The 25,209-nt window shown below is 58.1% G+C and overlaps 1 protein-coding gene and 1 long non-coding RNA gene across 2 annotated transcripts in view; one reads left to right on the plus strand and one right to left on the minus strand.

Annotated features, from left to right (window-relative positions):
* Positions 1-25,209, minus strand: part of Sorcs2 (sortilin-related VPS10 domain containing receptor 2) — a gene marked incomplete at its 5' end in the record, with an annotated part of 336,999 nt that overhangs the window by 193,214 nt on the left and 118,576 nt on the right. The window contains 1 exon segment of the mRNA XM_005408856.2: positions 2,973-3,040. Coding sequence (XP_005408913.2) covers positions 2,973-3,040 — 68 coding nt within the window.
* LOC102014161 lies at positions 3,917-7,271 on the plus strand. The gene is made up of 3 exons (XR_264505.2): positions 3,917-4,312; positions 5,453-5,686; positions 6,146-7,271. It is a non-coding gene; the product is annotated as an uncharacterized LOC102014161 (long non-coding RNA).

Consider the following 25,209-nt stretch of genomic DNA (forward strand, 5'->3'; position numbering starts at 1 on the left):
CCTGGTGCCAACCTCAGTTCACAGGGCATCTCAGTCCCCCCCAGTGTCCCGCCCTGATTCCAAGGGGCCCCAAGTCTGAGCAGAGGGGCTCCCTACGAGAAGGAAGAGCAGAGTATGGGTGAAAGAGGCTGAGCAGGGGCCGCTGATGGTGGGGCCGATTAAAATGCATTCAGCTTAGATTTTGGAGAGCTGTTTCCAGAATGTAAATATCATACACACTTGTCACTAAACATGTATTTACTGTGATGACACAGAATTCTTGGGCAGCCCAGTGCACACTCGGTGTGTCCTTAATAGCCCCACTTAATACATGGCCCCCAGCTACGGGCACCACAAACCTCCCATCCCTGTGGGCTTGAAGCGCAGACCGGGCAGGGGGCATCTGGAAGCACTGACGGCAGGCTTCAGGCACCTCAGTGTTCCTCGTCTGAGTCCCAAAGGAGGTGGGCACCAAGCACGCCGTAAGTGTCGTTGCTGATTAAACAGCAGAAACTGCTCATCCTCTCTAGGAAGCAGGGGCACGTGGGTTAGAAGAACAGCACATTCGCAAGTTGTAGAGTTCTGAGACTGGGGCTTCGGGGCCCTGCTAGGAGGAGCAGGGATCCATCCGCAGGAGAAGGCAGGGTTCTGGCAGGGCCACCATCGACGTGGTCTCTCAGGCTCGGTAACACAGCTCTGCGAGATCCATCCCAGGGAACAAAACGGAAAGGAAAACTGCAAGCCTGAATTTTTTATGGCAGCGTCAGTACTGGGATGGCTGAGTATCAGAGGGAATCAGCTCCAGGGACTCAGGTGCAGCCGTAAGAGAAAGGACGATGCAGGCTACGTGACAGCCGGGGAAACTGGACACGTGGTTTCCAAGTGGAAAGAGAGTGCAAAACTTTATTTTCTGTCTACAGCGCTGGAAGAATGTCAGCATAAAAAAGAGAACATAAACAAAGCAAGTGATTGCGCGGTGGGAAGGGAGGTGGGAGAAGTTTCTTGAAATGACTAATGTTTCTGCGTGCATTTTTAATAAAGGCAGGAAACGTCCGGGTATAGAGATGGTGATGAGGGAAGGGACGTGGAAAGTTAAAAGCTGTTGATTTGCTTTGGGGAAAAACTAAATTTAGACCATGCACCAGGCTAGGGCTGTTTTATGTTCTCCCTCACTCCCTCCATCTGCACAGCCTCTCCTCAGAGTTGTTTCATCCCCGTTTTACAGATTAGGGGACTGAGGCTCTGGGAGGAGGAGCCTCCCACCCCCTGGGCTTCCCCACCTGCCTCTGATGAGTTCCACCTGGTGCCGGATAATACAGAGCCCCAGGCCCAGGCTACAGGGCTGGCCACGCTCAGCCACCCACTTGACGAGAATCCACAGCAAATGTGAATGGTACCCTGCACGTCTGTCAGCGTCGATGCAGAACACACTGGAAGGAGGCTTTGCTGCTCAAGCAACAATCGGTGGTCTCATTTTCTCCATCCCCAGCCCCAGAGAGAAGCTGCAGAGCAGAGGAGCCCAGCATTCCAGAAGCTCGTTCTGTCCTGACCCACAGCAGTGGGCCAGGCAGACGAGGGAGGTGAGGGGTTTCCCTGGGAGGACGAAAGGGGTTTCCACCTTCATCCACTCATGGCCAGGGGTACTCATCTCTCTGTCAACCAAGTGTGTACTTAGCATCAAGGGGACACCCCGCGCCTGCCCTGCCCGAGAAGCAGTGACCCCGAAACCAACCCTCAAATATAAATCCCCAGAGAAAAGCCAATGAGACTGCACCGGAAGTTAACACTTGCACCATTGCTGCTCCCTTTGGGAAATGGGGAGCAGCTGCACCCGAGCCTGGAGCGGCAAACTCAAGTCTCTGGGTCCCAGCCATGGAGCGGGAGCGCAGGGCTCGTCCTGCCTCCTGCACCGAGGAATGCAGCCCAGGCCAGCCCCTTTAACTGTGGACAGTGATGGAATTGGAGGGACAGCTGTGACTGGGGGTGAGGCCACAGCGTGCGGAGGGGGACCCAGGAAGCAAGAGTGGCCTCATTAGCACCGTAGGGGACCAGGCATTGCTGACTCAGGGAGACACGGTTCCTTACACAGCAAAGACCCAACTCCAGGCACCACTTCCACGACTTCCTGAAGCAGCCCGGCGATAGCTCCGTGAGTCACACACGGAGTGGACCTCAGACCCCTTTGCTGAAAGCAAAGCCGACAGCCAAGAGTGACCCTACCCCGGGTTGCACCCCACAAATCAGAAATCCTCATGGGCAGGTGTTCTCCAAATAGGGGAACATTAAAAATGAATGAATTCTACTTGAGAAGCACATACTGGAGACCCAAATGGCTGCACCCAGGGAGCCGCAGGAGGAGGAAGCAGAGCCCCTGTGGGACGACGCTCCCAGCCCACACACCCTCCACGCAGAGGCGACCGCAGGGCTGAAGGCGTAATGACAGAAACGGCCTCGCAGAGCCGCCTTCTCCCTCCGGCAGGCGACATCAAAGGTGCCTAGTGTTCTTGGGCCTGGTTCACACTGCACAGGAAGAGACAGCCCTGCAGTCGCTGGGTTATTTGTTTGCCCAGGATCTCTTCAGCTCAGGAGCCCGGGAGAAAGAAATATCTCAACAATGAGGCCAGCAGGAGCCCCCAGGCTGCAAGAGCCCTGCTCAGAGCCCCAGCTCACACGGAAATCGGGCACTGACCTGAATTCATGATCTGAACCCTTCTCCTCCCGGGGGAAGCAAAAGGAAGGGAGAAACAACAGAAAGAAAGGAAAAGCAGCAGAGAGGCCCTAGGGACTGGGTCCATCTGCCGAGGACACTGGCGCCCGCTGACCACACCCCTCGTCTGCTTTCAACGGCTTCACGCTTTTTGCAGACAAAGGATAGTTGCAAGGCCACCAAAACACAGAGGCTGGGACGGCCGGGCATGTGGGCCTTTGTCCTCAACCAGGAGCGCGAGACCACGCACAGTATAGGAGCGAGGCCACCTCCTGGGCTGACTTACCGCCACAGGGAACTTTCCAGGACCTTCCCCATGTCTGCGTGGTAGTACTTCGTCAGGATCAAGATCACCTGTGGGTTGACAGAAGGGAAAAGGTGGATATCAGTGGGTTCCCAAGCTCCCCAAGATGGACAAAAAGACCAAGCCCCTACCCTTCACTCAGGCTCTCTTAAACAGCAGCTGTCCCAGGGCACTTGTACCACCACACTTAGATGCAAAATGTGTTTCAGCTCAGAAAGCTTGAGTCTGCTCTTCAGAATGACTTTGGGGACAGCAAAATCCTAGGAGAGCCCCCTAGTCATTGCCACTCGGTGGGAACCATTCAAACCCAGCCCCGGACAATCTCAAACTGTGTCCACAGGGACAGGGGAGAGAGCCTGTGTGAGCACCAAACACACTTGTCAGGGGCCATCTCCGCCTGCAGGCCCCGTGCCAGCTGGAAGGACGTGGCTGCTGAAGCTGCCGGCCGGCCAGGAGTGAGTGGGTCCTTGCGCCCTGTGCTGCCGTTCCCCTCCCCCAGTGGGGCTGACAGCACAGCCGATGACAGGGCGGGGAGGCGGGTGAGGCAGCCGAGACAGCCGGAGGGGCTCCATAAATCATCCATGGCACACGCACACTTTTATTTTGTTGTTAAACTATTCCACACGCGCGCGCAGGACCCTGCGTACCAAAGCGGGGCAGAAATGCAACTGTTTAGAAAATGAAAATAAATGTGTTTCAGAGCGCTCTGACGTTCCTCAAAAGCAGCGCATGAACACAAATAAATAAATACGGGCAATGAGGATTCGTCGGCCCCGGTGGGAAAAAAGAGATTGATCCCCAATTACTTCACTAGCCGCTGAATTCTCGGGGACATCAAATTTCATTTCACCCGCTGCCACTCTGAGTTAGTGGTTCCTAACGGTCCCGTTGCCATGGGAACCCCGGGAGGTAAAACAGGACGCCCTCTCGGGCTCCCAGCGTGGCTGTTAGCCTGGTTAATTTGGGGTCACCACACTGGCCATCTCCACCCCTCTGGCTTCTCCGAAAAAGCAGAGGTTGCCCGGTGCTCAGACTAGGGGTGTTGCAGTCGCAGCCAGCAGCCTGGCTCCTCAGCGGTCGCCCTTTCCCCGGCGATTAGAGTGGGGAAGACGGGAGGAGAGGATGTCAGCCGATTCGGGACAGTGTGCCGCTGAGAAGCAGGGATGATTAGAAAAGAAAAAAGCGAGGCCTTGTCAGTCAAGGCAAGGTGGCGCTGCCTTACTCGGGAACAAAGCGATTTTCTCTCCCAGCTCCCAGTCTGCGGAAGTCAAACCAGGGCCTCTGGAGATGGAGGAGGCAGTGGAGTGACAGGCCCTGGACAGGTAGGGGACAAGGGTATTTTTAACCTATTGATTTATATTTTATATGGTCTCGCTGTCCCCAGAGAGGCTTTCATGGAGCCAGAGCGTGACAGCTGGAAGGAACCTCAAAGTCTGTTTTATCCGGCACCATCCAAGATGAAATCATCGCTCCATCAGCCAGGGCCCAGGCTCCGCTCCAGGGCCTCCGGGGACGGATGGGCACTCGTCCTCTCCCCGGCACTCTCCCCAGCTGCTGCGGGCTGCTGGGCTTGGAAGCTGGCCCCGGGGAGGCGAGCTCATCTGGGAAATCCTGCTACGTAGGCCAGCTCTGCGGCCAGGGATGATGACTGAGCAAGGAGTCTGGGACGACTTCCTGCCAGCCGTGCCCACCCTCTCATTGGCAACTCCAGCAGGCCTGGCCTCTGCGCCGGCTGGGACCCTCTTCCCCGTCTCCGGGCTCCGCCTGCTCAGCCCTCTGCTCTCAGCCTGCAGGAAGGGCCCTACATGGGTCCAGCACCCATCAAACTCCCCTCATCCCAGCCCCCTCCCCACCCCCACGCTGTCCCAAGGGACCCTGCTTGCCAGGTGGAGACCATATTTTGTTCCGTGTCCCCTGTCAGGCGCAGTACTCAGACCCCCTGTAGGAAAGTAGCCAGGTGCTTTCGTCTCAAGAACAAGGAACACATGGAAGCGGGATAGGGCACCGCCCCAGCCCCAGCCTCAGTCCCACATCATGGTCACCTCCTTCCACCAGGAGGACATGCTGTCCCCTCCCCACACGGGGCGGGGGGCAGAGTCGCTCTGCTGGAACCAACCCAGCAATGTAAGCTGAATGGTAGTTAGGGTCCCCAAGCCCGAGGATTTGGGTCATCCCTGCCTGAGTCTGCAACAGGAAGCCAACCAAAGGGACTGCAGCTGGACAGCAGGCAGCCCCGCCAGTCCCTCACTCTGCTACGGAGGCAGGAAGGACCCTGATGTGGGTCGGACACCCGGATTCCACCCCTGGCTCTGTAAACATCCCTCTGAACCCTCGGTCGCCTGCTCTCGGGGACCCAAGGCCCAAGCTGCTGTGCGCGGCACTGGTTATGGGGCTCATCCACTGTACCCCTTCCCGTGCCAGAAGCCCCTGAGAAAGCTCTTCCTCTCATCCCCGTTTTGCAGATAAAGAAACAAGCAGGGAGTGCGGAATGTTTTGCCAAAACCACCCAAGCAGCAGGCGCAGAGCTGAGACTCGCCCTGAGCCTGGACGCCGGTTCGGCTGCTTGCCGCCCTCCACAAAGCCTGCGTCTCCAGGAGGGCTGCGGCGGGTTCACAGAACAGCAGGGGGCCGTGCCCTTCTGGGGTGCTTGGCCAACAGCCTTGGAAATGACATCTCCCCCAGGAGCTTTGATCTGGGTGAGAGAAGATCCGAGAATGTGGGTGGGGTACCAGCATGCGGCCAAGTCGAGGGTCCCCTCCCACCTCTGCCCAGCCAAAGCCAGCAGCCACGCCAACCCCAGGAATCCCGCCCAGATGGCCCAGAGCCACGGGTGCGGGGGGGACACGACCCTGCCCGAGGGAGGCCAGGCCCCGGCGGTCACTTCTTACTGTCTGTCATCAGCGTCTCAACTCCTGTCCGGTCCTCCTCGCCCCAGGGTAGCAGTGCCGGGATCTGTCCTCACTTTGTAATGAAAGACTGGCTCACGGCGCCGGGTGCCACCCCCATCCCATCCCGAGCCCATGTTCCCCATCCCACATCACTGCATGAGACGGCTGAGCGAACCGAGGCTCGGTGTGAACAGCCCACGGCAGGGCCAGGAGCCTCTTGGGTCCCAGCTGGGCTCTTGTGACTTTGCTGTCTGTCACCGTCCCCAGGTTCCATGATCCCCCTTCTCAGCGAGGGACACACAGAAGCTGGGACCTCCTGGGGCACCATCCCCCAGGTCTGGCCAGCAGCCCTCCACCTGCAGCCAACCATCACCCAGGCAGTGAGGCCCTCAGGGCGCTGGACAGAGCAGGTGGCCCCCACTGTGGTCCTGAGGCTCTGGGACAATGAGGCTTCCTGCCCAGGCCACACCCAGCTTCTACTCCCTGGGATCTCCTAGCCCCAGCCAGGCGCGGCGCGGAGGAGAGCCCGACCTTGGATGCTAACAGCCGGGTGCATGAATCAGCTGAGCCCAGCTTGGAAAGCCAGCCCGACTCCTCGCACCCGCCACAGGGCCCCCTGCCTCTCTGTGCTCAACACGCTGTCCTGAGCAGAGGTGCTGAAGGGCAGCAAGGAAGTGGCAGGTCTCCCCCAAACCTCTGTGATGACAGTGACCACAGAATGCTCGTCTGTGCCACTCCACGCCTCAGACAACGCCTCACGCAGCCCTGCACAGGCATGCGGCCGGGGACCTCGGCCCACAGGACCGTCTGTGAAGGTGACCCCATGCAGCTGTGAGGTTGTGGGTGACAGCTGCACCTTGCAGGGCCATATCGTGTGCCCTCTGCATCCCCTCCTTCAAAGGACCCTGCAGGACACCGAAGTTGAAAGACCCAGAGTCAGCAATGCCACACCCACCAGGGAGCTGTTCTGGAAGTCACCCCGCAGGGCTGCCCTTAGGACCACCGCACCTCCAACTCCAACGGGGGACGCCTCTGAGGAGCGGAAGGATGCACTTGGCTGGCGGGTCTGTGGGGTTCTGTGTGTCCTTTGGGGTCAGCCTAGCTGCTCTGGTTAGAGCCGTGGCCAGGCAGCAGAGGGTGGACCCTTTGCAGACTTGCTTGCTCTGCCCTCCAGAGCTGGAGGTGTGGATGTGTGCCCGTGTGTGTGTGCCACAGGCCACAGAGCCACCAGTGCCTGGACCCCGTGGGCAAGGCTGCCCTCCCCTCCAGCATGGCTTTCTCCCTGGCCTTGGACCAGGAGAGAGATGCTCATACCAGCCAGTAGCGCCCAAGTCCCAGCAGGAGAACAGTAACCGTTGAAGATATTCAGATGGTGCTCAATAAATGCCCATTTCCTCCCCCAGAGAAGACCCTGTGTGGATTCTGATTGTGATGGAGGAGGCATGGCCCAGGCTGGCTGCTTGGAAGCAAGCCCTGCTCCCTGGGAGGAAATGGGATTGGATCAGCAAGGGTAAGCTAAGGCATGAGCCCAGGGAGCAGGCGTCTGTCCTTCGGTGGGACAGAAGCCACTCCAGCTGGTCCCCTCTCTAGAGGGACACCCTGACCCTGACCGGGATTTGACTCACCAACAGGGGGCAGAGTTGACCCCAGAAAGAGAGGTAGACTAAGGCCAAGACCCCTGGTGCACTTGGGTCTCACCCAGCCCAGCAGGTTGGCACCATCATCCCACTGCCCAGGGCAGAAGCAGAGGGGATAGGAGGGGGCAAAGGCCACCACAGGCCAAGGGGCAGCACAGCTGGGCTCACACCATGTGGGCCTGAGCCCAAGGCTGCAGCCTTTTCTCAAACAGCACCCCAGGGTGCCCTTCCCAGGCTTCCAGAAGCCAAAGGGGCTCCTGGGACCCCAGTGCCACCCGTGCCCCTCCCCACACCATCCTCAGGAAGGAGGCCGGGCTCAGCAGGGGCCCCGCTCCTCTGAGACTCCTCCTCCAGGAAAAAATCGATTCCATTTAAGAGACATCGATTCAGCATTTATTTACCAGGGAGAGGGATTGCACACCTCTGCTAAAGACCACTGAGGGGCAGCGGGGGCATCCACGGGGCTCAGAAGCATGCAAGGTGCAGATCCTCCTAGGGCAAGGCTGCGGTCAGCACCACGGTCCCTCACGCACCCCAGGAAGCCAATCCTGGTCCTGTCCACACTCACTCGGGCCCCAAAACTGTGGGTGTCCCTGCATTCTCCAAACTCAGCATCCACAAATGCCCAGAAAGCTGTAATCGTGAGCACGGGGCCACCCTTCAGCGAGCTGGGGTCCCCACAGCAGCCCCCTTCTCTGTACAGTGCCCAGCCCCCATCTTGGGCCCTTTGGCTGGGACTCCTTGGAACACTGGCTCCACGCCCACAAGTCACTTCGCATCTTAGACAGGCAGTGTAGACAGAATGAGCTCAGGGTGCAGTGTGTCCACAGAGAGCAAGTCCCTAGGGGCCGGGGTTGAAGGTCAGGCTTGGGGTTAGGGGTAGAGTTGGGGTGAGGGTTAGGGCTTAGGACTAAAGCTAGGGTTAGGGTTGGGTTTAGGGTGCGCAGGGCCAGAGTTAGTGCTAGGGTTGGTGTCAGGTGGGGATGAGTGTTGAGAATGGAGTTCTACGAACTGGGTGTGGTCAGGGTTCAGTTGGGGTTAGGGTCTGGCAACGAGAGTGCTGCGGGAGGTGGGCGGTTGGGGCTGGGCTTAGTGTCGTCTCCGTGAGACATGAGGGACAGGCTCTGCTGTTCCCGTGAGCCACCAGCAGTCCCAGTCACGTGACTGCACACACTGGACTACTCTGTGTGATGTGGGTTTTATGAATAAAGCCACAAACGCTCTACGTATTCCCTGCCGCCATATGTACACTGTTCACCTCCGAGCCTGTCCCCCTTTCTCTGCTGGGCCTGACCCCATCCTGCACCCGCTCAGGAGCTAAAACTCCTTGTGGGCCGCTCCCAGGAAGCCTTCCAGGGGCTTGCAGCCCAGGTAGCTGGCCTGCTTACAGCCGCTTTGCCTGCAGCCACCAGGAGCTGCAGTGTTTTGCTCCATTTCTGGGGGCAGGTGGGCTCAGAACTAGCCCCGCTGGGGGGATGCTCCTGCAGGGGCTGCCCCCCGCTTCTAGTGTCTCATCTGCACACTGGAGGAGGTGGATCCCATGTCCCGGCGCGGCCAGGGCAAGTCTGCTCCTGCCTTCAGGGGTCCTGCCCATGCCGGAGGCTTGACAAAGGACAGCACCCGCTTCCCAGGTGCCCAGGTGGCTGGAAAGAAACAGGCGCAGCCCCCAGGGGATGCCTCACGGCCCTCTGATGCCAGGCCCGAAATAGAATCCCTTTCTTCCCACGAAGTCTCATCTGGCCACTTGGCCTGGGCAGCGGGGGCCCTGCTTCAGGAGCAGCGGTGCCTGCTGCCTGCCGTGTCCCTGCTGGACCTGCGACCTGTACAGACTCCTTGCCCGTCCCCTCTGCCACGAGAGCTTGAGGCTGCCAGGAGCTGGGACAGCTGGGGACACGGACAGCTTTGGTCTCTGCAAACACAGAGGCGGCGGCTGGAAAGACCCCAGTTCAGAGCTGTTACCAAGACAGTGAGGCGGCCCGCCCAGGACAGTGAGTGACAGCACACAGGGGGGGAGCAGGCTCTGCCAGGGGCTGGGCACAGGGCTTGCAGCCCTCTCCTCAGGGAGGGACAGGGAGCCGGTGCACACAGAGGAGCTGGCCAAGCCAGACCCAAGTGGCAGCCAACAACCTGAGGGGTGCTGGGCTCCGCGCCCGCCCTGCGGTCCTGTAAAACAGCGCCACTGGGGAAGCTGAGGAGCGCACACAGCCCTCTGCTGCCCTATTTCTGCAACTTGTTATGCTGTATTGCTACTGTCATTGTCCTTTGAGACGGGATCTCACCATCTAGCCCACCCCAAGTCTGCTGTCGCCATCACCCCCTTATTAGAGAACACGGAGCTCCTCCTCGCAAGCCGACAGGGCGTTTCCATTCCTCCCCCACAGCCCTCATCCTCTGGGGGAAGCTGAGGCACAGAGGGGGAGGTTTGCCTGTGGCAGATCACACAGCCCCGAGGTGGAGGCCGGGCATCGAGCTGAGCTCACAGCACAGCCCGTGTCCATGCAGGAACAGCCCCGCCTCCGTAAGGATCACTGGAGAAAGAGCGCCTCCATCCGGCCGGGGAAACCTGGTCCCGGCCTTGACTAAACCCGTGTGCCCGCTTCTGGCCCCGCCAGCCCAGGAAACCCACACCCGCCGGCTCCCGTGTGGCTTCCGTGGCTTCGCCATGCGTGCAGAGCTGCAGTTCCGGCCACACTGCGGGCTGTCAAACACCTTGTGGGATTGAGCAGCCTGGGGCGAGATCCCTGTGAGACCTCCCTGGCTTTGCAAAGCAGTGGTTTACAGCTCCAGTCTCAGAGGGCGGCGTGGCCATATCTCACCATCCCTGGGGAGTCCCTGTCCAACCAACACAACCTTCGGCATGATCGATCGCCGAGCTCACAGACCCACCAGCGGAACATGGCCAGAAGGCCAAGAGGGTGGGAGGGGCCCCGTGCCTTGCAGCAGACGTGGAGCACCCCAGTCGGGCAGGACAGATGGGTGCCTGCCTCCAGCCTGTGTTCCCTGGCTTCCTCTTCCAGCTTGGGCCCCCTGCCCCACTCACCTCAGGGACTCCTGCCTGGAAGACTCCCGGGCCCCCTGGGGCCTGCCCCCACCTCTGGTTAGGGTTTGGCTGTCTCTGGGTCCCACAGACCCCGGGTGGTGTGGGCTGAACGGTGCCCCCAGTACACACCGCCCAGAACCTGTGACTATGACGTTGGCTGGGGAAGGTCTTTGCAGATACTGTTCATGATCCCGAGAGGAGGTGGTCCTGGATGAGGCCCTGAATCCCATGATGGGACCCTGGTAGGAGACATAAAACTGAAGGCACAGTGCAGCCTAGGCTGAGGCCAGCACTATGTGCAATAGCCAAGGAGAGCCAGGCTCCCTGGAAACCTGAGCTGCCAGGAGTGAAGCCTGGGGCAGATTCGCCCTCCGAGCTCCAGGAGGAATCAACCGGCTGATACCATGCTCTGCGACCTCCAGCCTGTCAGGGAGAGACGCTGACTTGCTCTTTTTTAAGCTGTTCAGTCTGTGTCCAGCACGGAGGCTGGCATGAACCCATTTTACAGGTGAGGACACTGAGGTTCAGCTTGTCAAAGGTAACAGCCAAGAACTGCCAGGGCTGGGGGGCCCTGGGGACTGCCTGACTCCAAGTCTGGGTTACTGCCCAGATGACTCATTTGCAGAGGGCTGCCCCAGATGAAGAGGGATGCAGGGGTCCCCCAACTGCCCCAGTTCTCCACAGCCCCTGCTCCCTCCCACCCCGAGCTGTCCCTCAGGAAGATGTGAGGGTCTCGCCTCAGGCTGTGCAGAAGAGAGATCACCAGGCCCTGTGCTCCATCGCCCGACCCCTCCCCATGTGCGAAACCAAGGCTTCAAACAGGAGAGTTGGGAACGGAGCTGGGAAAAGGCCCCATAAATCAAAATCAGTCAGCAGAAAATAAATGTATGAGTGTCCCTGATCTATGGAAAATTGCATTTTTACATCTTGCCTGTTTAAGGGACGATGTGTATTTTAATAGGTGGGTCGAGGCAGACTTTCCCACCCGGCCGTCCCTCAAAATATTATTTACTCTCCATTTCCCCCAACCTGATTCAATTTTAATTTCATCCATCACTCCCGTTAATAGTCACTGGGAGTAAAATTATTAATGAGATTACAAGATCCTTTCCTGTGTGTGTGCCGTTCCACTCAGGCTGACGCTGCTCCCGAGCCTCTGCCTGGAGTGGCGGCCCCCGGATCTGTTCCTGGATACGCCGCGGTGTCCCTGCTGTGAGCCTCCTCACATCAGACGCGCCTGTACCTCCTGGAGGTGGCTGGAGACCGTGGTCCTGGTTTTAAACCAGAAATCCCTCCCGGGCTCCGCAGTCTCCCCTCCCTGCCATGTGTCCCCCCTTCCAGAGTCCCCCTCAGAAAGAGCACTGTCACAGAAACAGCACTGTCACGTCAGAGTGGAGGAGCCTGCAAGTGGGGACAGATGCGGGCTGGCTCCGGCAGGAGGGCGAGGGGAACAGGAGGAAGAGGAACAAGCGGAGGAGGAGCCCCTTCAGGAGGCACCTTTAGGAGGGCGGGCCCAGTGGGAGGAAGCCAGGCTCCTGGGGGTGTGACCTAGAGGGGATATTGGGCCCACCCCTTCCTCCTGTCTCACTGCCAGGCACTGAGCACTTTGGCTTCCGCCATGATGGCCCCTGCCACAGGTCCAAAGCCATGAGGCCAACCCATCACTCACCGAAGCCTCTAAAACCAGGAGCCCAAGGAAACCCTGTCTTTTGCAGCTGATGATCTCAGGTGTTTGTTATTGGGATGGGAAGCCGATGAACACAGTGTTAATCAATGGGCTTCTTTTGGTTAAATAGGAAACTTCACCTCATTGTCAGGAATGAGGAAACGGGGGCTCTTTGTCATACCTAGAAGGTAACAGCAAACATAAAGAGCAATAGTCTGCCTGAGATGTACTCGGCCTAGGGCAGCCCTGGAGTGTCAGGAGGGAGCCACAGAGTCCAAGGCACGCTAGCAGGCCAAGCCACTGCTACGGCAGCAGGGGACAGTACAGACAAGGCAGGCCTCCTCTCCCTGGCTTCAGCGCCATCCCATGCCCTGTCCTGCCTTGGAAGCACCTCACTTCAGAAAACAGGCAGCCTGTCTGGATTCAGCAACCCCAACACCAGCTTCCCTCCCATCTCCGCCGGGAGCCCCGTGACAGGGAGCCAACCACCGGACACACACAGCTCCAGCAAGGCAGTAAACATCCGTGAGACCGACAGGACTCAACACCTGCACCTTCCGCACGAGGCCAGGGTCGACAACCAAGCTCATCGCCCGACACCAAAGTGAATGCCGCTTGCCTAAGGCCCGACCCCTCCTGGGCTCAGAGGCGGGATCAGCGACTCGAGCAGCAAGAGCTCTCAGACACAGCCAGACTGCGGAGAACACCCAGGGAAGCCCCAGATCCCAGGCTGTCACTAAAGACGTCTTGGAGGCAGCAGCCGGGGCGCTCTGGGCCTTTCTCTGGGCTTTCTAATTGTTTCCGAAAAGGACCATTGCTGAGAAACCTCAGGGCCTGGGAGTCCTCCAATCTGCTCTCAGCTGGGCCCAGGCAACTGGGAAGACGGAAGGAAGCCTGCAGACTGGAGAGGGGAAGCCAGCGGCCAGAGGGAGAAAGTCATTCCATTCTCCCTCTGACTGGCTGAGACTAAGTATTTTAAGAAGACCATTTTTAAAATAACACTTGGCACTTTCTGAAAAGCGTCTGCAGCTATCCTTGGTGTGTGTTCTGAGCTGGGCGGAACGCAGGGCCTTCCGAGAGGCTGGAGTGGAAGTCCTGCAGGCTGAGCAACAGGCCTGTACCAAGGCCTTGTGTTTGCTTAGAAAACAGACCCCAAAAACCTCAGGGTCTGGCAGGCGCAGCCTCACCTGGCTACACAGCTGTGGGCAAGCGGCCTATCGCCCTGGGCCTTGGGAGGCCCCCCTGCAAAGTGGACACCCCGATACCTGTGTGCAGCGGAAACTAATGCCACATGGAGCTCACATGTGGGTGGAGAAGTCTCATCCATGTGGCACCCTCAGCCCAGCACCCCAGGCATGGGCCTTCAACCTGCACACCTCACAAGATGGGGCACCCCTTCCTCCAGAAAGCCCTCTGCATGTGTAGCTGGACTTGTTCTCTTCTTTCCTCCCCATCAGCCCCAGCTCCGCCCGCGGACCACCAAGCTGTGTCTGCCCCTGCCCTGGCCACCCTCCCCTCCCCCCACGGCAACCCTGACATCCCTCCTTCCCCCAGCCAGGGCTCAAGTTGCTCCAGCTCATGGCACATTTGCATCCAGTGAACCGGGAAGTAAATGACAACATGCCTGCGGCTCCTTAAAGAATCCACATTGTTAAATGAGTCCACAGGGAGAGCTGGCTCCCTCCAGCCTGGTATCCACCATCCCAAGCACAGGTCTGGGAGGCAACAGGGTGTCAAGATAACCCTACACTCCCGCTTCAGATGTGTGTGATCAGGCGTTCCAGCTGCAGATTAAACAAAGACAGGGTACGCACGGTACTGGCGAGTTAAGGGGACCCTGATCCCTGTTGGACTCTCCCCCCACCCCCTTCTCCATCCCTCAGGCTGGGCTGAGACCTGCAGGCCTCCCACCTCCTCCTCCGAGTAGCTGAGATGACAGGCACGCGCCACCCTGCCTGGCTAAGTGGCTCTCTTTCGCTGGCTGTCTCAGCCAAGTTCAAGTAAAAATGCTGAGAATGAATCCGTGACCATGTGGACAATAGGCAAGACGAGGGCAGGTGTCATCCACCTAATGACAAACAACACAGCAAGGGCCTGAGCCTGGAGTGGACAGCCCTGGGTCAACACTCAGCCGTAGGGCCTGGGAAAGATGGCGGTGAGCCCTGAGAGGTGGGGCAAGGACAGCCTGGTACCTGAGAGTCCTCTTCGCAGTGTGGGAGGGCAGGATCCCAGAAAGATGCCCTAAATCACCACGTTGGGCCCCTCGGACAATAAACGTCAGCCCAACCAGCAGCCAACACATGCAGATCACCAGAGGGAGTGGCTCGGCCAAGGTGACTTTCAACAGCCAGATTGGTTTCCTTTCTGTGGCCATGAGGAGCTGACACCCTCCCCAGTTTGTGCTTATGTAAGAATACCTATAACAGATAACACGGTCCTCGCTCCTCCAAAGAGCTGCTGTCCGTCTGGTTCAAGCGAAAAGCAGAGAGGAGGCACACCTCCCGCTTCACGGGCTCCGCGGTACATCGCGGCTTATTTGGAGAGAAGCAAATGGTGGAAGTGTTAAGTTGCTGGACACAAAACACAAGATCTTCATTTCCGAAATCCAATTCACAAGCTCTCCCCAGGGTGCACTCCAAGCGTCTTCCTCGGCAGGATGGGGCCGGAACAGTGCTGCAGGGGCACAGGCATATGGCGGCGTGATACCCTGAGAATACCAACGAGAAGCTCCCTCAGCTGGAGAGACTTGTTATAAAACAGACCTGTCACATCAGGCTCCCCGCACAAACTTCCCGAACTGATTGCGCTAAATCACAGGCTTGGCGTTTCATTACCAGCTGCGGCGGAGAGGGGTCTGCCATCCAGGGGAGGGAGGGCCCTGCCGCCGCCACGTCACGGCTAAAAACAGACCATCTCCATCAACTTGACAAAGACAAAAAACTTGAATTAAGAGCCCTGTCTAAAATTAACAGTGATTGAAAGTTAATGATGGAGCAAATTTGGCAGAACCGTTTCAACACACACCACGACGCGGCCGCAGCTCTCAGGAGGGAGCCCAGGGATGAAAGCCTGTCGAGACCCAGCTGAGCGCAGGGCCCTGGGGTTTTGTGATGCTGTCCCTTCCCCTGGAATCAGACCCTTGGCAGAAGGTCTGATCCGTCACCACCGTCACATCCCCACTCCGGGGTCCAGCTCACACATCCGCTTGTCAACATTCAAAGCTGGATCTGTGTGCTCATCTGTGCTATTTATCTATAATAACAAGCCAGAGACAGTCCCTACTCACGAACGGCTCCACGCACTGTGTCGGAGCTGTTTAATTCACTCAACAAGCACAAGTCATGGAAAAAATGACAAACAACGATCTGAGAAAATATCCGTGGCACTATGACCTGCAGAAATATTTGACATTACGTGCACTGCATGCCCTCCCCATACTTCCACATGTGTGATGAAAGTCTGTTTATTTGTCTGTTTCCTCTTCTGGGAAACAGTGCAGAGCCGGGTCCAGCAGATGAGCTACAAAGGCTCATGGAGTTCCACCGGGACGTGGCTCAGGGTCTCTTCAGCGAGGCCGCGTTTGGGACAGCGGCACCAAGATACGGACGGCCGTCACCGACTATGCTCCTACTCCGTGCAAGAACTCTCTCTCGCAGGTAATTCTCACACAGCCTGGCTTCCCTCTTCACATCTGAGCGTTGGCCCGGGACTTTCCAGGCTGTAGACGTCACCTCACTTCATCTCCATAACAACCCTGGGTCGGGTACTGTGACCCCCACTTCACTGTGCAGGCTCCGGGAGCCTGTGGCTTGCGAAGGCAGCTTGGGGGAGCCCTGTCCCCTAAAGCAAGACCTGTGCCTCCACACACCTCGCACACGGGATTCCGGCAGCACCCCGCCCTTGCAGAGCCTTCTCACGAGGTACTGTGTGGGTGGGTGTCTACAGCGGCACTGTGCATGCGTTTTGGTTTGATTTTGTTTGTTTCCAGCTGCTGCCGCCCCTTCCACTGGGCTGGGCTTGACACTTCCAGAACTGTCCGTGAAACCTCTGAACAAGACACTGATATAAATACTGAACACCTTTTCCCATAACTCTGTAGCCCGACACTTGACCCCAGGCTCGGGGACACTCACAGACAAGCACCTGAGGCTGTTTTCCCTTGATCAGAGCAGAGAGCTCCACATCACGGGGTGGGGATACAGGCAACACTGGGGTGACAGCAATGCAGGGGGTGAGGCAGCGAGACATGTGCCAGGTCACCAAGGAGGAGCCAGGCGTGCCACAGGATTTGCCAGCTCTGGGCCACCTGCAGGAGGTCTCCCTGGCCACCAGGTGAGAGGCAGGTGAGAAGCGGAGGTGAAAGCAGGGCTGGGTGAAACTGCAGGACTCTGAGCCTATGTCCCTGTCAGGGAAGCAATGCAGATGCTACAAAGGCCACCGCCAAATACCCTCTGCAGAGGAGATGCAAGGGCTGCTTGGTGATTAGAATCTCCACCTCCAGCCTTGGCCCTAAGAAGGGCAGGACAGGGTCAGAACCTAGCACAGAGCAAGGGGATTTGGCTAGAAGGTGGATAAAGACAGAAGAGCAGGCAGGTTATGTCAGCTCAATTCAGAAACCAGTGCCCATGACCCCGGGTGACAGCTGTCACTGCTGCCAGCGGGGCAACTGATTTCCATAGCTCCAGGAGCGGCTGGCAGAGCAATGGTGACATCCAGCCTTGGAGCCCAAAGGACAATGCACAGCCTTTGTCCTCCCTGTCGGGCTTGGGGTGACTCAGCATCCGCAGCATGTGCCCTGGAGCCAGTGCAGTCCTTCTGCCAACAGACTCCCCATATCTCTTCCTATACCTACGAAGTTCACCCAACTTTAGTGTTTTCAATGAACAATCAATTGGTCATTTCTTTGCAAAAAGACAACCTCGATCCTTACCTCATTCTCTGGACAAAAAGCAACTCAGAATAGATCCTAGATCTACTTGTAAATTCTGAAGACTTCAGGTACAAAAATCCTGTGTGCTCAACAGCCAGAGCCTCAGATAACTCAGAGCATGGATGATATAAGAAAAATACAAACAGATTCAATCCTTCTACACTAAATCTTAGGCTTCAGTGACACAGCTAAAAACTGGGAAAGACAATCCACAGACTGAAAGAAAATGTTTTCAGAGTACAAGTGGTTCGAATCCAGAATATAAAAGGCCCCTGGTGATCAGCTAATATGTAGACCGATGATGTAACAAAGATTGGCCCTAACATTGAATATTCACTTTACCAAAGGAATTGAGCAGACGGCAAATGTGCACACGAAAAGATACTTGGTATCTTTAGTGATTAAGGAGATGACAATTAAGTTACAGAGAGATATCAGTCATCCCCATCTATTTATTAGAATGGCTAAAACTTCAACACTGACAATACCAAGAGCTGACAAGGATGTGAAACAACTGGGACCCTCGTGCCTCGCTCTTGGGATTGCAAAATTGTGTTGCTGCTTTGGAAGCATGTGGCAGTTTCTCATAAAGTTAAAAAGTACACTTAGCATATGATCCAGCCATCCCACTGCGAGGTGTTTATCCAAGAGAAACGAAAGTAGATGTCCACACAAGTGCTATACACAAAAGTTCACCGCAGCTGATGTATCACAGGGGAAAAAACTGGACACAGCCAAGATGCTCTCAAGCTGGGGAAGGGATGGACAAAAACGTGCTCCAGTGTACAGCAGAGGACACACGATGCCACAAAGGGCACACTTGGGGTACACACAACGGAGAATCCACGGACACAGTAAGCGAAGAAGAGACCTGCAGGCAGCAACGCTGGGTGATCCCATTGGTGTCACTCCGGGGAAGGCAAGACTCTGGGGTGGAACACAGATCCAGGGTCTCCTGGGTTGGGTGAGTGCTATGCCCAAGGCATGGGGCATTCTTTATCTTGATGGTGGTGCCAGGGCTGTGACTGCACCTGCTATCACAACTTATCAAGCAATAAACTCAAAAAGGTACCTTTTGCTACATGCAAATGTGACCTCAATACACCTTACTTTTAAAAAAGAAACTAATCATCGCTAGTGCATTCAGCCCCCAGCTGGTGAACGCCAGGCTCACGTGCACCCTCCGCCCCACTTCTGGCCTCGGGAATGCCCAGCTCCAGGGCAAACTGGCTGCAGCAGCGAGGCCGAGAGGGCAGGCGTCCATGCCACACTGCTTCTGCCCTGAAATCCCCAACCCAGCCCCTCCGTCTCCTCTGTTCACCCTCAGCACGGGCCACCCGTACCCATCCTCTTTCCCCTCCTTTGCCCGCCACCAAGGCTGGGCACCTTCTCTTGGTCCCTCACCAGCCCACCAGGGCCCAGCTTTCCTAGGGCCGCCCCCATGTCCGTGCCTAGTTCGGTCACCTTTCGTAGTCATCCCAAGAGTGGAGCGAGGAGCTGTCACAATCGCCAGCCTGTAGACAGGGAAACTGAGGCTCAGAGAGGCGGCCTCCTATGCCGCGTCCTTGGCTGAGACATGGCAGGTGGGTCCTGGGTGACAGCTCGACAGGGCACAGTGAGCTAACGGCAAAGCTTGGTTCTCACACCACCCACCTCCACGGGGCTCTGGGGTCTGGAGGACTTGGGGACCTGGCTGCTGGGTTCATCCACAGGAGGTTCAAACCTGGCCCCTGGGACCCTGGGATTCCAAGCCGCCAACACAGGCATCTTGAGAGCTTGCTTTGCTGTGGACACAGCCATCCTGGAGCCCCGGGGAGAGAGGAATAACCCACACTCCGGCTCCCTGCGCTCCTCTCTTCATCAGGTAATAAATGAAGAGCCCTATCAAGACCCCGAAACCCAGAAACAGTGAGGCGGAGTGCGAGACCTAAGTGTGCAATAATGAATTTATAATCCCCGGGAAGAGTGGGCTGTGTGGGACACGGACGTCACCATGGAAACCAGGCAAGTGAGGCACAGTCCTCCAGGAGGACAGCGCAGAGCCACTTCAGATGCACTCCCGGTCGCAGAGAGTGAGCACCCTGCCTGCTTACTGGGCACCGGGCAGCCCCCGTGGGGGTCTTCATGCCCAAACCTGCGGGCAGCTCCTCCTCAGCGGAGAGGACAAAGCACGCCCTGACACACATCTACGCCCTGACGGGACGCGCGAAGCACGTGCACCCCGGGATAAATGGCGGACCAGCAGCTCCCAGCGCTGGGGAGGGAAGGCAGAGGTGAGCTCTGGCTGCAGGCTCGTGATGTGGGCGGTGAGTCCTGCACGACCAGCACTGGCTGCCCCAGGCAACGAGGGGCGCAGCTGGGATGTGAGCTGAGGGAGAAAGAACGAAGCAGAAGACAGTGAGAAGAAGAAGCGACAGGTCTGTGCACGTGTACAAAGGAAGATCTGAGTGGGGGCAGGGAAGCCACGTGCGTCCAGCCAGAGCGGACGCCAGGGACACCGAGTGGGCCTGGGGAGACGCCGGGCGGGCCGGGTGGGGCCCCGGGACACTGCCTACGTCCACTGTGGCCACGAAGGGCTCTGCAGGAGTGAACGGTGCTCCACGCTGCCGCCTTAGTTTCCTTTGGAAAAGTTCTCATAGCATCCACGTTCTACTTGCAATGAAAAGTCGCCAGCCAACTGCTAAGGACTCTAAGGATTTTACAGAAAGCCGCACTCGAGCAAAAGCACATCTCAGCTTCTCACCACTACTGACACCCGAGAGGACGGAGACAACCTCGGCAGATGGGGCCGCCCCCCCTCGTCCCAGTATAGCCCCTGCCCGCTCGGCACGGGGAGCTCAGGGCCCCTCGCACTCTGCCCAGCCTGACGTCCAGCCAGGGAGGACTCCGAGGAGACCCTGAGTACATCTCAGCCCTGCTGGTGCTGGGACTCCCGTCAAAGCTGAGTGGTCTGAAGGGGGACAGCCAGGGTACCTGGGGCAGCTGGTGGTGAGTTGGGGGACAGGGGAGATGTCCACCCAGGAGCAGGGCAGGAAGCACTGGCCCTGGGCTGCTCAGCTGACTCCCCTGCCCAGCACGGATGTACCTTCCTATTATCACCCCGCTTTTACTGTGCAGAAACTGAGGCTCAGGGAGGAGGATTAATTTGTCCAGATCACACAGCTCCTCTGCTCCCTGCCCTCGGTCTTCCTATCTGTGCAGGGGAGCAGCTTAGAGGAGCAGGGCGAGCCACAGTGGACACTCATTGCAGTCTCCCTCCCCTGGTGTCTGTGGCCACTTCCACACTGAGAAGCCGCTTCCAGGGAGCAGACCCCTGGGGTGGCCTCAAGAGGCAGCTGCCCTAATGGAGTACTACTCAGTCATAAAGAAGGACACTTGCATCATTTGTAGGGAAATGGATGTACCTTGAGACCATAATGTAAGTGACATAAATCAGACACACGAGCTTCAATATCGCTTGGTTTCTCTTACATGAGAAACTCAAAGCATAAGTAAGTTAACGAGCAAAAGAAATGACAGATGACAGGAGACAGTGAGAGAGAGCTTTTGCAGATGAGAAGGGGATGAAGACAGGGAAGAGGGGAGAGAAAGGACGGGCTGAGAAGAACGAAGATGTGTTATGTGCCCACACCAACTCCCCGTGAGGACTGCGATCGTGGTGCACTGCAAGCGGCTGCTAACAAAAGTAAAAATTACCCAACAAAATCCCACACACTCACCCCACGGCCATCACCGCCCAGGACCAGGGGACAAGGCACCCAGGCACACCCAGCGCTGGCCACCAGCCCTGTACTGGAGAAAGGGTCCCACGGGGTCTGTGCAGCTCCAAGGCCTCAAGATTTGCAGAGCAGAGCCAGGACACCTGGACGTCCACCCATGCTGGGAACCGGCTCACAGGGCCGGGGAGGAGTGGGAGGCGGGGGTGGGTCTGTCGCCCCAGAGCTGGAGCTGGGATTTGGGGTCGGCGTTTGGGCCCCTGCCAGCACCTTCACTATGCCGCGGGAACTTTCTTCCAAGTGCCTCTTTTTCTCTTTCATCCCTCCCCGAATTTACTTAAAAATAAACTGCGTGAATTCAATACACGAGTTCACTGCCCCGTAGTGAGAAATTTCCCACCCAGAGTCAGAGCCAAGAGCAAGCCTGGCGCCGGGGCCTGGCAGCGGCTCTCCGTGTGAGCAGACACAGCCACTGCCACGCTCGCCCCGCCCCCAACCCCCGAGCCAGAGGGGCAGGTGGGACTCCGAGGATGCCACGTGACCAAGGCGCCGGCTGAGGTGTAGCATCCACTGTGGCCCTCAGCTTGCAGCTCAGAGAGGTTGAGCAACTCGCTCACGGTCGCACAGGAGCAAGTGGCAGACAGAAACTCAAGCGCAGGTCCTTCGTGCATCTGCGGCCTTCCCCGTTCCAGACACACTGGAGAGGGCCACCAGCCCGGCAAGCGTGGCCCCACTAAGCAGGGTTCGAGGTGTGGCCAGGCCAGACCCAGCCCCTCGCCGTGGACCTGTACTTCGGGGCTCAGAGGAGACCCTGGGCCTTCTCCAAGACCTGTGATACCTCCCACACCTGGGGTCTCGCTGGGGAACCTCGCGCCCTGAACTACCGCCTGCCGGAAGATCACGTCTGTGACCTCAGGTTCATGTCCCCAGCCAAGAAGACCTGCCACAAACCTGCTGGGCACACGTGCAAGTCGCTCCCTGGCATCTTTGCATCTGGGCCCTGGCTTCCCCGACTGGAAAAGGATTGAGCCCTTCGAGGGGCTTCCCGCTGGCCTGGGCCCGACCTGGGCCGCTGGGAATCAGCAGGAAGGGTGTTCAGGCAGAGAAAACAGAAGGTACAAGGACAAGACAGGGAAGAGGGTGAGGGAAGAACAGGAGGGAGCGAGGGAGGGAGGGGGCGGACCAGGGCCCTCGGGAGGTGACTGGCGTGTGGGCAGAGATGGCCCTGGCTTGATCCAGGGTGGTCACCATGGAGGAAGACGCTTTCTGGGGCTCAAACCTAGACCATATCACCTGCCAGATACCGGTCATGTGAGGGAACAAGGGGCGAGAGGCCAGCACACAGCAGCTGCCTGGGGACACCAGGGACATCCCAGGAGGGACACATGCCCTGATCAAACCATGCCTGAGGGCAGCAGAGTGAGAAGAGTTAAGGGTCAGAGTGGACCAGCACTGCCGGTGCCAGTGGCGGGGAGCAGGATTAAGTGGAGGGGAGAGAAGAGGAAGGGGAGGAACAAAGGGAAGGAAAAAGGAGAGAGAGAAGAGCAGGGCCGCAGTCCTCTGTCATCTTTCTCCTGGCCAGCCCAGCTTCTGCCCCTGCCTCTGACCCAGAACTGTGGGCCCTGTGCTGACGGACATCACAGTGACAGAATCAAGGCCAAGAGCCCAGGTCTTGTTCCCAGAGCTACCGGCCACACTGACAGCCTCTGCACCGGGGACCGCCCAGCCCTCACAGGGGCGTCCCCGGTCCCTGCCAAGGGAGGCTGGCGGAAGGGGTGGCTGTGAACGTACAGGGCACCCTGCCCAGGTGGCCAAGTGCTCTCTAGGGCAGTTTTAGTGCCTTATCGCGTGTGCTTATCAGCACTGGCACAACCTGCGGAAGCATGGTCACCAACTGCAGCTGTTGGGTGCCGCTGGCCCGGAGCCGGCCGCACACTGGGATCCCAGGGCTCAAAGCCAGTGTCCAAAGCTGGGGGCACTCCCTCAACCCACATCAGTTCCAGGGTCCCCGTCCCCATTGTAAACACCAGCACTTTCTCCAAGGACCTGCTGGGAAATAGGCCCGGGCCATCAGGACATCTGAAAGCCACTGACCCCCATGCCCAGGGTGCAACTCCTGATGGCACCAGACATCCGGAACCTCACCCACCTCAGCCTGCACCCTGCCACCCGGGTGCCGAGAGCTCCGATCCTGCTCCAGACACACCCCCCAACCCCACCCTCAGTGCCCTCAAGGTCCTGCGCTGTCCTGCGTCCCCTGCATACCCAAAATGTTACGTAGCTATGCTGACACCTGGGCCCCCACCTCTGTCCTCTGTGCCACTGTCGATGCTGTGTTTTCTGTTTTCTTCTCTTTTTGGGGGACAGAGTCTCACTATGCAGTTCAGGCTGGCCTTCTGTTCACTTTGTAGCCCAGGCTGGTCTCAAACTTGCAATGATCCTCCTGCCTCAGCCTCACGAGTGCTGGGATTACAGGTGTGTGCCACCACACCCAGCTCTTGTGTTTTCAAAATGCCAGTGAACCAGACCCTTTCTGGTGGCCCTCCCTGCTGCCAGCTCAGCTGGCAGAGCCCAACCCTCGTCCCCACCTGACTCTGACTTCTGCCACACTGTGCCCACTGAGCTCAGTGCCCGGCACAAGCTGAGCCCGGGGCCCAGCAGCAGCCCCGTTCAGGCACCGAGCAGACCACAGAGGCACAGAGGTAGGAAGTAGCCACAAAGATGTGACCAAGAGGGATTTGAACTCAGGCCAGGGCCAGGGCCAGGTGCCCAGGGAGTCCCCACGACATCCAGCAGCACAGAGCAGGAACTCAAGGCAGAGCTGATTCACTGCCCCAATTTTCATTCAGTTTTGTAGCAGGATCAAAGCAAACCAGTCTCAAAGGGAAAGAAAAGTCACAAGTCCTGCCCGCATCCTGACCCCTTTGCTAAGTCCCCATGTGCTGCCCCAAACAGGAGGAGGAAACACCAAAGGGACAGAGCACCCCCAGGGACAGACACCAGCAGGCCTGCTCACCCACCCCCAGTGTACCTGCAGACAGGTCCCCATGCCCCGACCCTACACACAGCCCCAGAGAAAGTGCCAAGCACCTTGCTTTTACCCCAGTGAGAGAGCAAGAGTAGAACATCGCCAAGAAGGCAGATGCAGCTCCCTGTCCAGAGGGGGCCCTGACATTGCCAAGTGGCAGGCCACCTGCCTAGGACTCCCCAAGGGGCCCGGGACACCTACCACCAGCAAGACCTGGGCTGGACCTGGAGTCTAACGCCAGCCTGCACAAGGGTTTCCAAATTACAGAGGTGGTGAAGGAGGCGGCGGTGCCGGTGATTGTACTGGTTTTGCTGTCCCTGAGACAAAATACCCAACCTAAAGGGCAAGAGGTTTACTTTAGCTCACAGCTCTAGTGCATGGGCCGTGGCTACGAGGCAGGAACAGAGGGTAGAAGTGCAGGGTGGAGGACAGCTGCTCACGCCACGGCAGCCAGGAAGCAGAGAGACAGAGGAGGAGCCAGCCAGGAACAAGAGCACCCTTCCAAGTCCTCCCAGTGACCTGCCTCCAGCCCGGCCCACGCCCTAACGGTGCATCCGGCCACTCAGCTCACCGGTGCGTGAATCCACCGCTGAGAGTCCAGCGCACCACAAGCCAGCCACCCTCCAAACGCACGAGACCTTGAGGGAACATCTTGGGTCTAAACCTTAACAGTGATGGTGGTTATGGTGACGATGAGGTGGTGGTGGTGATGACGGTGGTGATCAGCGATGGTGGCAGTGCTGATGAAGACCATGATGGAGATGGTAGTAATCATGATGGTGACGCACATGCTAATTACGATGGCGGTGGTGCTGGTGGGGGTAATGGTGGTGGTGACGGTGATGGCAATGACAGTGGTGGTGCTGGTGATGACAAGAGTAGTGGTAACCATGACAACACTGGTGGTGACGTAACCGGTAGCACCACTGCCCACGTCCTGCCAAGGACGATGGTCAGGCTCCACCTAGAACCACATCCCCCGTGAGGAGCCCTCTTCTTGGGCCTTCAGCGCAGACACACCCCTCCAGAAGCCCAGGAGCTGCCCAGTGGCAGGATGGCGGTGAGCACACAGCACCTGCTTGGAGGGCGCCTATCTATGACTTCATCATGAAAAGCCAAAGAAAGCAGCAAATGCCCGTGTGGGATTTCTGGGGCTGGGGTCGGTTTGAGGTCTTCCACTCGGCAGGTACCACTGTCTCCCTCCGGGAGGTATGCGGAGGAAGGGGGACACCAGTCTCTTAGCACGGCTGGCGGCCTGCAGGAGTGGAGAGTCAGAGGGTGGCGGCAGCCGCGTGTATTTGAGACACGAGTTGC

This window comes from Chinchilla lanigera, unplaced genomic scaffold (assembly GCF_000276665.1).
Source record: "Chinchilla lanigera isolate Chin_1 unplaced genomic scaffold, ChiLan1.0 scaffold00113, whole genome shotgun sequence".
In the NCBI taxonomy this organism is placed as follows: Eukaryota; Metazoa; Chordata; class Mammalia; order Rodentia; family Chinchillidae; genus Chinchilla; species Chinchilla lanigera.